The sequence below is a fragment of the Oreochromis niloticus genome, linkage group LG16 (genome assembly GCF_001858045.2).
Source record: "Oreochromis niloticus isolate F11D_XX linkage group LG16, O_niloticus_UMD_NMBU, whole genome shotgun sequence".
NCBI classification, from domain to species: domain Eukaryota; kingdom Metazoa; phylum Chordata; class Actinopteri; order Cichliformes; family Cichlidae; genus Oreochromis; species Oreochromis niloticus.
The window spans coordinates 8,128,888-8,146,069 of NC_031987.2; the positions used below are offsets into that span (position 1 = coordinate 8,128,888).

At 39.3% G+C, this 17,182-nt stretch overlaps 1 protein-coding gene and 1 long non-coding RNA gene across 2 annotated transcripts in view; both read right to left on the reverse strand.

Annotated features, from left to right (window-relative positions):
• Positions 1-13,998, reverse strand: part of dpp10 (dipeptidyl peptidase like 10) — a 253,536-nt gene extending 239,538 nt beyond the window's left edge. The window contains exon 1 of the mRNA XM_025903742.1: positions 13,712-13,998. Within this exon, the coding sequence (XP_025759527.1) occupies positions 13,712-13,771 (60 nt within the window). The 5' untranslated portion in view covers positions 13,772-13,998. The remainder of the gene's footprint in view (positions 1-13,711) is intronic.
• On the reverse strand, positions 309-1,445 carry LOC109197628 (uncharacterized). The gene is made up of 2 exons (XR_002058713.2): positions 570-1,445; positions 309-486 (listed from the first exon to the last, which is right to left on the reverse strand). It is a non-coding gene; the product is annotated as an uncharacterized LOC109197628 (long non-coding RNA).
• Positions 13,999-17,182: the final 3,184 nt, after the last annotated feature.

Consider the following 17,182-nt stretch of genomic DNA (forward strand, 5'->3'; position numbering starts at 1 on the left):
GGGAACCTCTGCTATATACAAAGAAAACAAAAACACTAACAATCATATGACCCCAATATGAAGAAGCATCTTGGCAACAGTGGGAAGGAAAAACTCCCTTATAACAGGAAGTAACCTCCAGCAGTAAACCACCTTGAGATTTAAAAGTTTTTTTTAAATAAATATCAATGGTATTGAAAGTAAATGTACATAATTTTACATCTGTGAGATGTTCACAAGTATTTTTTTGTCTAATACTGAAAATTTTATTTGTAAATAAACTCATTAATGTCACGATGGTGGACGGACTCAAGCGCAGATGAGGCAGCTAAAATACAGTTCCTTTTATTGATACACGACACCAGGTGCGACTATATACAGGTGAGAGGGCAAGGGGGATCCAGGGCACAGGGGAATCCGGGAAAGGGGCTCTTCACACACGAGGGAATCCAGAAACACTGCACACCAGCAACTAAGCACACCCAGGGCACCAAGGGAAAGGGATTCCTGTCCACAGGAAACAAGCGATTAATCACACGAAGCAACAACGCCAAAAGGCAACAAGAAACTAACACTCTGGAGCTTACTACCGAGGTTACTCAATATTCCAGCGACGAATAGCTCAGAGCCCCAGCCTTAAGAAGAGCCAGAGATCCACTGCAAATCACTCGAGATCAGCTGCAGGTGCGTGGGCCAAGGGCGGGAGCCCAGTCAGAGCTCCGCCCAGGCAGACAGGTAGGGGAGAGAGAGAGAGAGAGAGAGAGAAACAACAAACACTTGTGGCCACACTGGGCTGGCCGGGGAGGCACAGGGACCATGACAATTAAGTCATTACTAGTTAACGTTAATGGAGCGCTTTGCTCAACAGAGCTCTGACTTTCTGTCAGCCTGGCTTCAGTGCTGAAGAGAAACGTAGGGTTGTTCTTATTTCCAATCAAGTGATACCAGGTCTAAAAATTTACCTGGAACTCAACAAATTTAACAAATTAGTGGTGTAGTGGTTAGCATTATTGTCTCACAGCCAGAAGGTCCTGGGTTCTTTCTTTCTAAATTTCCTATAGGTGTGACAGTGAGCGCAAATGGTTGTTTGTCTCTGTTTTAGCCTGTGACAGACTGGTATAACTGTATAACTGGCCTATGGTAGCAGTGATATGCTTCAATCCCCCTACAACCTTGAATTGGATAAAATTGATTGCAATCAAGGATACAGTTAATTTTGGCAGGTCACAAAGAATAGATGAATCCAGTGTATCTCAGTGCCTGGTTTCTTACTACACATACCTTTGGTTTTTCTATTTAAGATGTCTTGTACTTCCCACCATTCCTTTACATCTGCTACTCAACCTTCACATCACAACTCCTTCACATCTCCTCCTTTTTGTACTATTTCTGTCTTAATCATTTTCATTTTTGAGGTCTTGTTGCTGCTGTCCCTGCCTCCACATATGCACGTGGAAGGATGAGCAGGTCCCACACAGCAGTAACAATAAGAATCCTGACTGCTTTAAAGCAAAAAACACTCCAGAGGCAGCCACAAAATGGGGATGGGCATGAACTCTGCATTTCGGGTAATTTCGGCATCAGACTTTGACTAGAGAAAAGAACATGTGGAGAAAAAAAGAATGGTGAATTGCAAGGGGAATTTATTTTTTTAACTTTTCATATTGAGCCTAAAGCTGTCCTAAAGATGCACTGAAATTCCAGGTAAGATTAGTGTCTGAATGATTTAGTGTCACTTGCCCCTTTTTCCTTGCCTTTTTTTAGTCTCATCAATTTATTATATTTTTATTTAATTATTATATATAATATATAATTATATTTTTGCTCCAACGTCATAGACTGCAAGCTACGATGAATTCCTTTGTAATTCATGGATTCAGCATTTATCTGTTTTTACAAGCCACACTCATTTCAGCCTACACAGATTTTATGGTCTTCTCACATCTGTGTGTATTTATGTACGCCTTGTTCAAACAGAAAGCTCTGGATCTATCTGAAATAGTTGTTCTTCTTTCTTGTTCGGTCCTCTTGACATATCTTGATTTTTCATAGGGATTTTTTGAAAGAAATTCACACTTATGGCACAATTTCTCAGTTTTGAAAGGTGCAGTGCAAATTTTGAAAATGCTTTTTGAAAGTTTCATAAAGCACCTTTCAAAATTTGATTTGGTTCACTGCACTGATGCAACAACACTGCACAGGTCTTCAGGGTTTTCAACCTGACCTGACACCTGAGTCAGACTGGATCTCAGGTCAGCTCCCTATTTTCAAATGTAGAAAATGTTCAAGAAATGGTTTTCATTTTACTGCCAGGCACCAGTTTACCTGTGTGGATCCAAATAGACCATATCATCTTCTTTCATGTATAATGACGACTTCATTTATAATTTATCAATGTTGAAAGATGATTATTCCATCTGGTGTAGAAGGTCTGGCAGTTTCATCTTTGAAATATGTAAATGAATTGTTTTAGTTTCCATGACTTCATATTAGCTCATTATGTTAGGATCTGTTCTGGTCTACTGCGTGAAGGATTAAGTCCAATTATCCTTGAATATTGGGTCTGGCTGTGCTTTGGTCTCACTCAGATCAGGTTTCTCTTTTTTTGAAAATTAATGTATTCATATCAGGTTTCAGTAGGTTTTCCATGTGTCCCTTCTGGATCAGGTTCAAACATTCATTCATACATAATCTTATGTATGAAAACTTAACATGAACATAGTAAGTACTGGAACCATTGTATTCATTTCCAGCTTCAAATCAACTCTACTACAGCAGCTTTGCATTATTCATGGCTCAAAATAATTCATATTTATCTAACTGTATCCTGGACCTCTGAAGGTCCCTCTCCAAAAGCCCACCTTCTTCTGATTGCTCCATCTTTTGCCAAACAGAACATAGTGCTTGTGGTCACTGTGTCCTCATCTTACTGATGAAAGAAACTATTTTTTTCTCTTGATTTGAAATGGAAACTTCTCAGTTCCAGCCATGTGTGCTTGAGCCCAAATCTGGTTCGTATGAGCACGGACATCATAAACTGCTTATGAGGTTCTTACTGTGGGACATAATGGTGGATTTAGACTTTCAAATACAATACTTTTCAAATTTAAATATCTGCAGTTAAGAAATGCCAAAGGCAGTATCGCGAGTAAACTGTTCATGTTAAGTGTTAAGTGACTGTGCTGCATCTCCCTGTAATGTTGCTTATGAGTGCTTTAATGCATAAAAATAGCTGCAAGTGGTATGAAATAAAAGAAAAACATGTGACTGATATGATGGTAGTTATAGCTTGCTTATTGGACTTAACTTTATAGATGTAACAGCCCATTCTCTTAGCATTATCCAAACCGCTACTCCAGCTTTGTTCTGGTCATCTTTGCACCCTGTTTGTGCAGTTATTCTGAACCACCCATTTAAATGAATAGGGTGTCGGCCATAACTTTTATTTCAGTGGTCAGGAGAACACACGTATTACAGCTTCTTTATTGCCTCAGTTCATTGTACTGGCATGATTAACTTTAAAAGCTTATCCCACCAGAGCACCAAACAAATGCCCCTCATTCAATCAGGATGAGGTCTGAACTTTTTGGGGCTGTGCATTATGGCCTAACATCTAACTTCCACTTTGGTCTTATCTGTCCAAAGTACATTGTACCAGAAGTCTTGTGGTTTGTTCAGATGCAGCTTTGCAAACCTGCTAAAATGTTAACATGCTAACCAAGGCCTGTAGAGTCTGCTATGACGCACATGGTGGGGGGGTGGGGGGGGGACTGCCAAAACATTTGCTTTTATAGATGTATGCACACTCACTGATGATCACTTAATCAAAAGCCACTGATTAGTATCACCTGTCTAAAACTAACTTCATATATAAGCACTTTGGGTGTACTTTGTTTTTTCCAGGAGTGCATAGTGTCCTGTTAAAAAACTTGTGTTTCAGTATTTACATTTCTTATGTTTAACATGAGTACCTAGCATTGGAAACTAAATGTGTGAGAGAAAAGAAAAGAAAAGCAGAATATGTTCACTATAAAAAAGTGACATTTAAATGTCTGAGAATGCTGCCATTCCTGTTCTACAGCATATTAAGCATATTTAACATAGGGATTAGCTGCAAAGTTTGCTTTCAGTTGATGATTTCAGAAAAATAACACAAAGTCAGATCCATGTTTCCAAACATTTCTTCCCCCAAAAAACCAACCAAACAAAAACAGGACAGCCAGATAAGACGAAAGCATGTGGTACAACCATATGGAGACAGCACAAAAGATGAAAATAATAAAGCAAACAAAAACAAACAACACCTGTGGGATATGAACACCTACAGTCTGCCTTATGGAGAGTTTTCATACAGCATCAAAAAAGAATTTACCGCCATATGGGTTCCACTTTAGACAATTTGGATCTGTAAATCTAAAGAAGATTTTCTGCATCCTAATCACCAAACCGTTACATGACATCCCACCTGCCATTCTTCACTCCAACAAAAACTTACTTTCTTTAATATTGCAGACGATCAGTACCACTAAAAAGATTCGTATAATTGTGCAGCGAGGGTGTTTTTCCTCATTATGTTACACTCACACTGCACCTCAAGATTCACTTTCATGATATATCCATGGCTTTTAATTTGACTGCACAGCAGGCTGTGAAGCCTATTTGGCCCTGAGATAATCTCTCAGACTGATTTTAATTCATCTTACAGACACATAAATACATTTACAGGAATAATGAAAGATTATTATTAAAAAAAAAATTAAAAAAAACCTGTGAAACTTTTTGTTTTAATGAAGTCTCTAAATGGCATTTTCTCTTGCACTGCATTCTCATTTCTAGCGCACATTTAAACTCAGAACAAACTGAGAATGAATGAACTCATCAATCTTTCTGATTGTGTTTTCAAAAGAGAAACATTTAATTTCTGAAACCATTAATCACCAAGCACACTGAGCTCTTTTTGGAAAATGTGACCTCCAAGAAAAGCTCTCTGGCTCAGCGAAGAGCTTTTACTCATTTCACTCTTTCATCCTTAAGTTTTTCAGCATGTTTTTGCTTTTTATCAAATAAAAAAAACGATTTCTGTTAAGAGCTGTTCATGAGATATTCAAGTTTGAGGTCATTACGCATCATTAAACAACCTATAGGTCCCATGAGTGTGAGTTTAATTATAAATGTTATTATATCCCCTTTTTTACTTTACAGGGACAAATAAAGTTTCTCACGAGAAAACACTCTTATGCAAATGAGTGTCAGACATGTCTAGACCACAAAACAAATTAGGGACACATCTATCACATGCTGTATTCCTCAGCGAGGCTGGGGACTGAGAGGTGTACTCGGAGGGGAGAATATATTGAGATCAGCTGGCATAGCTCTGTAATTTATAGACTCACTGACTCAAGAGCCAATGCAATCATTCTTATGAGACTGATTCCAGCAATCTATCACTCGCAGAGCGAGCCGGTCCCGAGCAGTTTTTAAAGACTGTTTATGTGATATATCTTCTGAACAGGGGAACGCCTCGCAGGTTCAATAACCTGCTGGCTGAGCTGTCGAGCATCCGTGGTGCTGAGTTACTGAGAGCTGTCGGTGCCGTTTGCTGGCGGAGTGACTGCAAACAATGCTTCAGGCAGAGATGCAAGCTCAGAAGAAAGTTCTGAGCATGCTGTTTGGTACATTTAATGTGAAATGTAACTGAAAGTGAGATGTTTTGGAATTTGATAATTTGTTTATCCAAGAAACATTTTTTTGTTTTTGTTTCTAGTCTCTGTGAATATTCTGAATCATTTGGTAATCGTCTAGCTTTCAAAGCACAAACACATTATGCAATACAGAGTAACTAACAGTAATCGAGCCAGCATCACTTGAACTGTTGAATAAATGAAACATCTGCTGGGATTTGGCTTTTCACATGGAAGGCAGACACTATGAAAGATAGACAAGTTTCACATTAAACAGTTCAATGACTTCTCTGAAGTAGACCCCCCCCTCCCCAACTTAGGCCAGAGTTGGATTACGGCTCAGCGTCTCAACATTGTCCTCATTACTTATCTTTAAAATCGGACTGGCTTTCACTTCAGCTGCAGCAGAAGAACTTGTCAAAGTACTTTATCTGAAATGGGGCGCTGTGTGAGCTGGATCAAAGCACGTCAGTGTTTAAACTCCCAATATATCTCCAGTGGGGAAAAGAAAGCTCTATTTTGAGAACAGGCAGTATTCATGGTCGACATGACAGACTATGCTGAACGTTTTTTTTCCTCCACTTGGCCGGTGTAATGCGGAGCAAGTGATTTAATATCACTGGGGTTGCGTTCCAAATAATGATTTTCACGATGAGACTCATCATTGCAATTTGCAGCCGATAAAAACTGGTAAGCCGCAATGAAATTAACTCTCTAAAGAGACAGCCCAGTCAAATATGGACCCGAAGATATGACAGTGCTGTGCAAACATCTGGAGCCACCCCTCATTTTTTTTTATTTTGCTTTCAAAGAGCCAGACTTTGATGTAATATTTAAAGTGGCCTTGTGCAATAGTTCTCCAGACTTTCTAAAGGTCTTTCAAAGGTTTTCTTTGGACAGTGGCTGCTTTTACGCATATTTTCTATCCAATCCTTGTATCTTGTTTTTAGTTTGTTTGTTAGTAAAGTCACTTAACACTGACCTGTGAATCATTCAAGTAAAAAAAGAGAACATAGTTTAAAAGAAATAAATATACTGAAGGTATGTAGCAACAATAGCTTGATGAAGGATGGAACAAAAGGCAGCCAACAGCCAAAGAAAAGCTTTGGATGTCCTTCAAGAAGCTTGGAGAACTATTCCTGAAGACTACTTAAAGAAATTATAAGACGGTTGCCTAAGAGAGCTCAGACTGTGTTAAAGAATAAAGGTGGTCATACCAAATAATGAGTTTCAAGCTCCTGTCAACTTTTGAACTTTTTGTTTCCACTGACACTCATTCATTTCAATAAACTGTTGCAGCAATATTTTATTTTCAAGCAAAAATTAAAGAAATAATACGTGGCTCAGTCTGTATTGCTGCACTGTACTATATAATAATTATTTTTTTCATCCGAGATTGAAATTTACTTCTGGAATGTCTTTAGTCTTTGCGAGATGTGCAGCTCTAAAACAGCTGATCTTCAGAATCAGCTCATACTTGTGATGTGGCTGGGTCTTTGTTTGCAAACCTAAAGCCAAACACATCTCTTCACTACATAGTGTCCAAGCCAAAAGAAGGTGAATCAGATCCAAGTTCACTGTGTGCACCAGAAATTAATACACATGAATCCAAAAAAAGTAATTGGAAACTATCTGAAATTAGCACCAGTGCTGGAAACAGACTGCAGATCTCGAAACTGCTCAAATTTCAATCAGGTATTGTTTAGATTTTTATGAGAGTACTTCAGAACTTAATGATCACAGCTCATGACACAATATGTGTGACAGGAATCAGTTTGTAGGTTCAGAATGACTGAAATTCATCAGACGTTTACAGGAGGTTTTTATTTGTCTACTTTTTATAAAGAGTTTTATGCATTGTGGCTCAGAAACTCTATTCAGTCATCTTTCTCTCTAGGCTGATGTTTTCATCCAGCAGAGACTCTTATTTACTGTAGACACTGTTTGTGCCCACTGCTTAAAGACTCGTGTCACTTTAATTTTAAGTTCCAGGCTTTTTGTCACTCAAGAAGCATAAGTGATGTGACTATAAATGGCTTGAAGGTAGTGGGTGTCAGATACAGCTGCACACTCACACTCAGATCTACTTTATCTTGTCATCATGAAACAGTATCCTAAAATTGGGATTTCAGAGAAAGAGACTCAGTCCTTTGGCACTTACTTAAAACTGTCACTCTTACCCAAACTTTCTGTCGAGATCCCTACTGAGTGAAGTCGGTTCAAGTCCACGGTGTAACAGCACAGCCGGAGAAATATAGCGCCTTCTTTTTTACGACCTTGTGCACTGATGTATGCGGCAGGAGAGGAGCACTGACACAGCTCCCTGCCTCTCTGACAATCCCAGTTTATAACTGCAGTCTGCATGTGGGTGGACCTGACACTTCCAAAGATCGCTGATGGCACGAGCTTTAGCCAGCCATGTTAAACTTGGTGAGACCAGAGGATCTAAGGCCCACGAAAAATCTGCTGCCTCGTTCCTAATTGGATTTCTTATCTTGGCTTGTGGCATAAGGACACAGCTATGATACGAAGAGGGCACATTTAAGAGGATGATAAAAAGCCGTTAAGACCTCTGTGCCACTCGACGGGGGTCAGACATGGGAGAGATTAGATGGCGAGGTTTGCGCAACACAGATGAGTTCTGGAGTACTTAATCCTGTCTATGATCCCTGCTTGTTTCACTGATTACTGAGACAGGTTCATTGAGAGGTGAAAGCAAAGAGCATCATGCTGATCTGGAGCAGATGCCTCAGGGTGTCTGACACTCCGGGCTGTTGTTCACCACTGTTATAATGTGCAGCAGTTTTAAACAATAGAGAGTGTAGATGCAGCCTCAGCTCAGAATCTCCCAAACAAAGAAAGGGAAAGCGTGAAAAAAGAAAAGCGTTGCTCAGTGAGGTTCAGAAAGCAGATTCTCCCGCAAACCATCAGGGCATTCATACACAGCCGCTCTCTATGCAACAGAAGATATGGGTGAATCTTCTCATGAAATCTAATTCAAGCTCTGTTTACTGTCACTGTAAGACAACCCAAAAATAGTTTGTCTGTTCCTGTAGAATACCAGGGTTTTGATACTTGCTTCAGAAATGTGACATTTACTTTGAGTCTTTTTCTTTTATTTATCATTATGTCAGTGCATGCTAATATATGTCTAATGATGATGTTGGGCAGTGGCCCTCAGCTACCAGTGCTAACTTTGCAGTCATTAGGTCACCTTAGTTAAGACAACCAATGTTATAACGCACACTAACATCATAATAGGTTATTTTAGTCACCGGATCTAAACAGCAACTCAGCCCACACATTTACTAGCTATGCCTGAGGACTGTATATAACAGATGTACAAAGCATAGGTTACCATGATTTCACTCACTATTCCGTAGGCTCTACATTTTGAAGCCTCATTATTAGCCCTTGTCTTCCACCATTTCGTTTTGTTAGAGCCAAACTGCATAATAATTAGAGGAGAAGATGGAGTGACGGGTTATCTACAGACTGTAGCAAGCTTAGTTAGCAAGCTTCATCCATAAAGTGTACATATGCAATGTAAAGACGCACATGCCTGCCAATTATTGCTGAGTGACAGACCACAAGTGACACAACAAAACCTCTTTGATGGCCTGAAGCAGGTCATAATATTTATCTGATTTAAAAAAAAATCCTGTGTGTGCTTCTCATGCTCTATTTTTTTAATCTGTGGTGTTTGGGGATTTTTTTCTCTTCTCCCATTCCTGGTGAACTCCACTGTTGCCCCCTTCCCTGTTCCAGCATACTTGTCAACCAATTAGCATTCAACTGATGCAAAACATCATCCACATTGAGTACCATGCAGTTGGAATTTTGGAGGACTGTATGTAAGCGTATTCGCAGTGGTTGAAAACCCCTAGCCGTAGACTCTCTGTAGGCAAATACTTCAAAAAATGGACACACTCATGGTAGCATAAATTAAACATTCAATCTTTCCTTTTCTTCTTTTCAGACTGTATTTCAATCTGAAGAAATTAAAGTGGGCTGAACGCCTGCCCAGTCTGTTTACTTTGCACTGGCTGAAAACACCAGATGACTTTCTGATTACGTTCATCAATCCTGATTGGTTTAAATCAGTGAGTGACTCCTAAATGACCCTCCCCATCCTAGTGACAGCTTGTAGATACTTCAAGTCAAATGGAAAAGATGGGTGGCTCCAGTCTGACTGGCTGCATGAGTGAATAAAATGCATGATATGAGTGGAGGTATGTTGTGACACTCTAGTATCACACCTCTTAATGTGAAATGTTGTATTGTCAGTTAAAACTAAGCTAAAAATGTTTAAATCCAACCCCAGAAAACAACCCCCACAAGTGTTTTGTACCAGGTCTAAAAAGCCCAGAATTGTGTGTTTACCTCTTGCGGCGGTGTCACCACTTTCAGAAGACAAAATCGATGATACACCCTGCTTCTCCACTATACTTACTTGTAATCAAATATTCTGATTTTCTTGAGGGTCCTCTGCTTTGATTTTGGTCTGCGCCATCCCACTCCAAGAAATCCTGAAAATGCCTCGTACATCCATCCCAACTAGCATTACTGTGTTGTTAGGAATCGTGACCAGCCTCTTGTGTCCAACCCAACATGACCTGACAGGCTGTCAGTGTAGAAAACACAGCAACAGTGCATATGCTGAGAAAAATAAACTGGTGTATGTGCTGTACTCCACTTGTGCCCAGTGTGCCAGATAGGGGTGATCTCAATTTCAGTTAGACTATGTTATGTAATTCTGAGTCATATCAGACTGCAGTGGATGTGTGGTGATTAGACTCTGCGATTGGACATAGCAGGAAAAGTGCAAATCTAATTAATCACACCGATGAAGGCTCGGTTCACTGAAGTCCCAACGCTCCATGATCTGGGTGGAGACTGAATCAGCAGGCACAATAGTACAGCATCCCACTGTGATTATTAAAACACCTGTTGTACTTTGGTTTTGGCATGTCAAAGGTATATCAAAGTGCTGCCACCTTGAGCCATCTATCTGTGCCACTGTGGTGTTTTGAAAATTCACTTTTGAGCCCCTTTTGTTTGCCATCTCTTGCTGGTCAGGGTATTGTGCATTATTTCTTGCAAAATCATTATTTGGATTGGTGACAATCATCCAGGACGATTGTATTCACAGACCACCATATTTCTTTCACTTGCAGCTTGTTACATTTTTTTAATGTAGTTCAGCAAAACAACTGGCTATTGGGTATCATGCTTTCTAGCATGCACACATGGAACATGAATACACACACACACACACCCCTCCTGTTGTGGTATAAGAGCAAGTCCAGTGATCACGTGCCGGTCTGCAGCCCGCAGCATGAACTGGCCTTTCTAACCATGCTTCTCAAATCAGATACTCTGCTTCACTGAGTTCATCGCTGAGCTTTGGTAAAGTAGTGACATTTTCAGTTATATGCACCAGGTTTCCCTCATTTGACTCATAGCATGGAGAAAACTTCACAATCTTCCAAGATCTTTGCACTGAATCTGAGTGTAATAACTGACAGAAAGCATAAGCAAATCTGCAGACAAACAGGACTCAAGTGAACCAGTTTCCTTTAATGGTGCTTATTGTAAATTAATGTTTTAAAATTCTTTAAAAACTAAACACCATCAACAGAAGGTAAATAAAAGACTGTTTTGACTTTATTTCAAAAAATATCTATGTGTTGTGTTGAAGAGACACCAAGTGAAGTTCACCTAGAGCCAGACTGTACTTTCTCACAATAGTAGTATAGACCAGTACAGTGGCGGTCCTAGCCTGTTTGGTGCACCGAGGGCTCTCGCGCTCACTTTTTGCGTATAGAATTTCGAAAAAACATCGGTGCAAATTACAAGTCTGTATCATAATGTCTGGTGTTTTCGTGTTTGTTGGTTTGTTTTTGTTTTATTTTGCGAGTTGGTTATTAGATGCCGCTCCAGCCAGCCAGAGAATCCCCCACCGCCCCGCCCTCTCCTCCCTGTGCCGCAAGCAGCAGGCGCACCTTGCAAACGGAGGGCGCCCTTACGCCCAGCAAATGAGCGATAGAAAACCGATCGGTGCCTACGACATTCCCAAAATGCGCTGGCATCATGTCGGGGCAGCTTGAGTACGAGCAATTTTTTTTTTTTTTTTTTGCTGATGCCCGTGATGCCGCCCCCCACCACGATACCGCCCCGGGCAACCGCCCGTGTCGCCAGTATCAAAAACCGCTACTGGACCAGTAGATGGTGTAGCGAGTCATTCTAACCTTTATTTAACAAGGGAAATTAACAGATATATTTTGACAGCATTTACCTGGGAAAAGGTAAAGCTTCTTGAGGGAATGAGGATAAAGCTAAAAGAAGAAATTGGTAGTAACTGGTGTTACATGTAATTACAGCCCAGGCCTACAGTAGTTCAACTTCTGTTGATGCCTTTTCAAAACAATAAAGAATGCTATATTTTTTTTATCTTACGATTGATTAGCATTGATAAATTCACAAAAATTTTAAACATTTACAGTAAGTACCTTTAAAAAAGAGCAATAGCACATGTCTAAGTACATTTTAGACACACCCACTGGTAAATCGCTGCCCCCTTGTGGCTGAAGTTTACAAAAGTACCTTTAAACCGTCTTTAAACTCAGATTGCCAGTATGTGAAGAAGCAATTTGAAAAATTAGTTTTTCACCAACCAACCACATAATTAAAAGTCTTGCAGAAGATAACATTTCAAATTAAAAGAACTAGAGTACTGTATTTGAATTTTGAGTGGTGCTGAACTCAGCTGGGTGCATCCCATTATGAACTCCCTCCAAAAGGTAGAAAAAAAACGTGACAGCAGCAGCCTCATTCTGAACACAGTACAGTGGCTTTTATGAGCAACCTGCACTGAGCTCCATCAGCAGCACAAAGCCACATGACACACGAAAAGCTGGCTTCAGCTCAACAGTCCCGGAGAAGGAAACGGCACCAGGTGCACACAGTATATGATGGCTGCCTGAGACTGGTGAAATACCTCAAGAATTCAATTAAACTGTTTATTTATTTTCACAAAATGTTTCATTCAAAAGTTAAACTTGGGTTATTCCAAACACTCAGCCATATATTCCTAAATTGCTCGCCTTTGGGACAGCAGGAAGGAGGATCGATAAATTTGCCCCAAGCTAAATTTCTCTGGTGGGACTTGGAGGTTGAAAAGTGATGCAGAACCCGCGGCAAAATCGATACCGAGCTGTTGAGTCACACACAAACGCAGGCGCGTGCGCGCACACACATGCGCGCTGCATGAGAAGCAACCCCTCACACACACCGACACACACACACACACATTTCACACTCCTTCAACCCAGATTTAGGTGTGCTATACGAAGACAATGCGGATGCCGCCGAGCGAAGACGTTTCTCGATCGTGACTGGAAAAGAAAACGCCGCTATCCCTTCTCTCGCTCTTTCTCTCTCTCTTTCTTTCTTTCTCTCTTGATTTCACGTTTACGAGCTGGCACTTCTTACTCACTCCTTCCAGAAGGTATAAAATCAATTTGTTTGTCCCGACAACAGGTCGGGATTCGGGATGATCTCCCGGGACCGTGCACAGGTAAAGTTAAGCACATTCAAAGGCACAAATGTTCACATTTTTTCCTCACCAACCACCTTAAAGTCCGAAGGGATATCCGCTAATTTACTGTCAGCACATACAGACAATATAAGAACAAGAAGTAACACGTGATATGAATGAAATCTCGCCACTGCGCCAATGTGTGACTCTTCATCCAAGGCATTCAAACTGGACCTCTCTCGTTAAAACCCAGCCACTGGAGTCCTGTTATCTTTCTTTTATATCTGAATGTCTCATAAAGGAACATTATTTAATAACTCGATGTTGCTGTAAGGGGGATGCTCACGCGCATATCCCCTAACCATCTCCAAAGTGCTGTGCGTCAATGCGCATCCCCGCTCGCCAAACCCGCACTGAAGTTTGGAGCTGTCACGGAGCTCCTGCTGACAAACAGTTCAATAAATCACCAATAAGTTCACCGCGGCGAACAAGAATAATCCATACAACTTACCTTGATGGCCTTTGTAGACTGGCATTTCACTTGATGCGATACGGTGGCGGTTTGGTTCATTTTGGGACACAGACACAAACTGTCCTCCTATCCAAGTGAGACAAAACAGCCGAGAAATGAATCAAAGCGAGCCCTCCTGCAGGTGCAACTCTACAACCAGAGATGCTCAGTGTTTTCGCTCTTTGTTTGCCGTGCGGTGGGAGCGCGCGACCGCATCTGACGGCACTGTATGTGCCTCGCGCAGCGCAGTATGTAGGTAGGTATGTGCACAAATGACCGGTGGTGGCTGGTGACCAGGGGCGGCTGCAGAAAAATCTGAAAGGGGTGGCGAAGGTGGAAACCTCGGTTGTTTGACAGCATCAACATCATTATTACAGAATAATTTACTTCATGTCTGTTGGAGGTTTGCTGAACTGACCGAATTTTTTTTTTAAATCAACAATGTGGCTAAAAACACCATAAAGCAGGCAAGCAATATATAAGCACTGTGCATATGCACTTAAAATGCCACCATATAACTGTTTACCAGTGTGTTACTCCCAAAAATGAGTATTAGTCCATACAGCCCCTTCATCTTTTGGGATCTAAGGCTACTAATTTTCAGCACACATTTTCACAAAGACAGTATTCAGCATGATCTCAGTGAGCAGCTGCACAGCATCTTCTCTGGTGTCATGCAGACAGTCAATAACCATAAGATATAGAAGGAAAAGGAGGAAGAGGTCTGATATGTTTTCTCTTTTATAGTACCTCTGAAATCATCTTACAACAAAGATACGCAAAAGTACGAAAAAAAAATTTGAGAAGGAGCAGAATTCTTGCTGAAACACATTTTCTTAACCCTGTGAAACGATGCAAAATTTTGCAATTTTGCAAAAGTGTTTGTTAAACCTTAAAAAAAAATTCTTTTATAATTTTTGTTAAATCAGGGAATTTATATTAATTCTTCAATTTGTTGCAATTTGACACTGACGATGTAAAAGTCTCAAAAACTCACAAAAATCAAATATGATACACAGGATTAAATGTTTCTTGTAAACTGCCACTGAGCATCAAAAAATTCAGTTATTTTATCTTAAGCTCAGTTTTACTCTACAGCTACAGTTGATTCTTTACAAATGCACCCTGGACGCCTTTAATTTGCCATTAAGTGGGCACAGCAGGCTAAACATAGCAGCTTTATTATATTGTGCCCCAGAGTCAAATAAACCAGCCAGCATCAGAATGCAGCATATGCCCATGTTTGCTATACATCAGTTAATTAGCAGTAATCTGATTAAGCATAAATGTGGTCAGGTGCACCATGTAAGCATAATATCCGCAAAAATTAATAAACTAAATGTGATTAGAATGTCTCAGCGTGATGTGTAAATCACTGGGGTATATGCCTGTATATGTTTACCAAGTCTGTCCACACGTTTTTAAATAAGGTAACTATTCATTGTACATAAAATTTTTTCTTCTGTAGCTCTTATGGAATGATTGTCATATGAGTTTAGTTCAGTTTAGCAATGTAGCAGCTGTTCTTTCTGTGGCCTCAAACCTTTACACTTTGACAGTGCACTTTAACGGCCTACACATAGACATAAAACATCATTTGAAAATAACTTACATTATGATAACACACACACACACACACACACACACACACACACACACACACAATGATCCAAACATCTCAGTAATTTTTTTATCTGATTCAGAGTCACAGCCAAAAGATTTTGTTTTTGAAAGGGATTTTTTTAGCTCAATTTTACTGGTTTCTTGTGTTATCTGTTTTGGTTGTGAATGCTGTTCCTTCATAGTCTGATACAAAATAGTTCAATTGATTTATTTTGTGGGTGAAAAAAAAAATTGTACCCATGTACCGTGTCTGGTAGAACAATCACATCTGTTTGCACTAAAATAGACATTTTTGTACAAAATAACTGGCTTTTTTGCAACAATAAACACAAGAGTAAACCGTTTGTTTTACAGCTAAACAGTGAAGACATTTATGCACCGTTGCAGTTTGTTCTATACCCACAACAAAGGACAATAAACGCTGTTCTGTTTTGTATCATTTGCAATTTTTAAAATCTGACTCAATACTAGATCGAACTGACACATAATAAAAGCCTGCATTAACTTTCTGATTGATTTTGGTGTCAAAAAGTTTGCACATGTTTTAGCTGCAGAAATACCATTTCCTATTTTAGCAGCCACGTAATTAATATGTTCTCTCCAGGATTTTTTTCTAAGATTAAACCCAGGAACTTGGTCTCATGGACTTTGATCAGCAAAGATCATTAATGGAAAGACTTTTAGAATGGTTAGCACCAAATGTAATGCTGCTTGTCACAGATATATTCAAAATAAATGTATTGTTTGTTATCTATTTAACTACTGATTTCACAACATAATCTAAATTTGTTTAACTCCTGTGGAATCATCTGCATACATAGGAGTATTAGCCTTAGAGCTCCAATATCTGACTACCCTATTTATAAAAATGTCAGTTTCCTATTACTTAAATAACTCTTCATTCTTAATAATAACAACTGATTAAAACCAGAGGATTCTGATTTCTTCAGCAGTAAATTGTGATGAATTATATTAAATGTTGCTGTAAAGTCCAGTAGTAATATACCAACCATTTTCTGTTCTGCTATAATAATAACTTGTACATATATATGTAAATTATATATGTAAATATATATTACTTATACATGTAAATAATATAACTTGTACATATCTTTCTTGTGTAAATGTAAATTTGTCTGTTATTGTGTAAATACTTACACTATTGTGTACTCCACACACGGAGAGATGCCAAACTGCCTTTCACGGTTCTTGTAACAGTGACAATAAAAAGCTATTCTATTCTAATAAAAGCTATTCTATAACTATTAGCCAAGCCATCTGTCATTAGAGGTCAACCATGGAATACATGTGTTCGTAAACATGTTGAAATTAAATTATTAAATTATTCTAAAAAAAAAATCTGCTCATATACAATTCTCTCCATAATTATACTTATGACAGGTAGTAAACTTACTGAACAAGTGTTTGTTCGCTTTGTTCTCCAGGCAATCAGACAGATCAGTGGCAGGTGGTTGATTAGACCAGGTGTGTGGGCCAGGGGCGGGAGCCGAAAATGAGCTCCGCCCAGGCAGACAGAAGAGCGAGGGAGAGACAACAACAATAACAAAAAACATATGGCCTGAATCTAGGTCATTCAGGGAGACATGGAGACCATAACACAATGAGTGATTAAATTAGCAAACATTTTAAGTAGTGTCCCATTAAGTCAGTCAACAATGAAAGTTTAGTTTTACAAGTTATTGCCATAGTCTCTGCTATATTTATCTTGACTAAAATTGCAGTACAGTTTTTATCCTTCATCATTTGATTTTTAATTGTATTTTCTATTCTTAGTATATTATTTATTAGATTATCTACTTTATAAAGTAATTACTAAAATAATTTTCA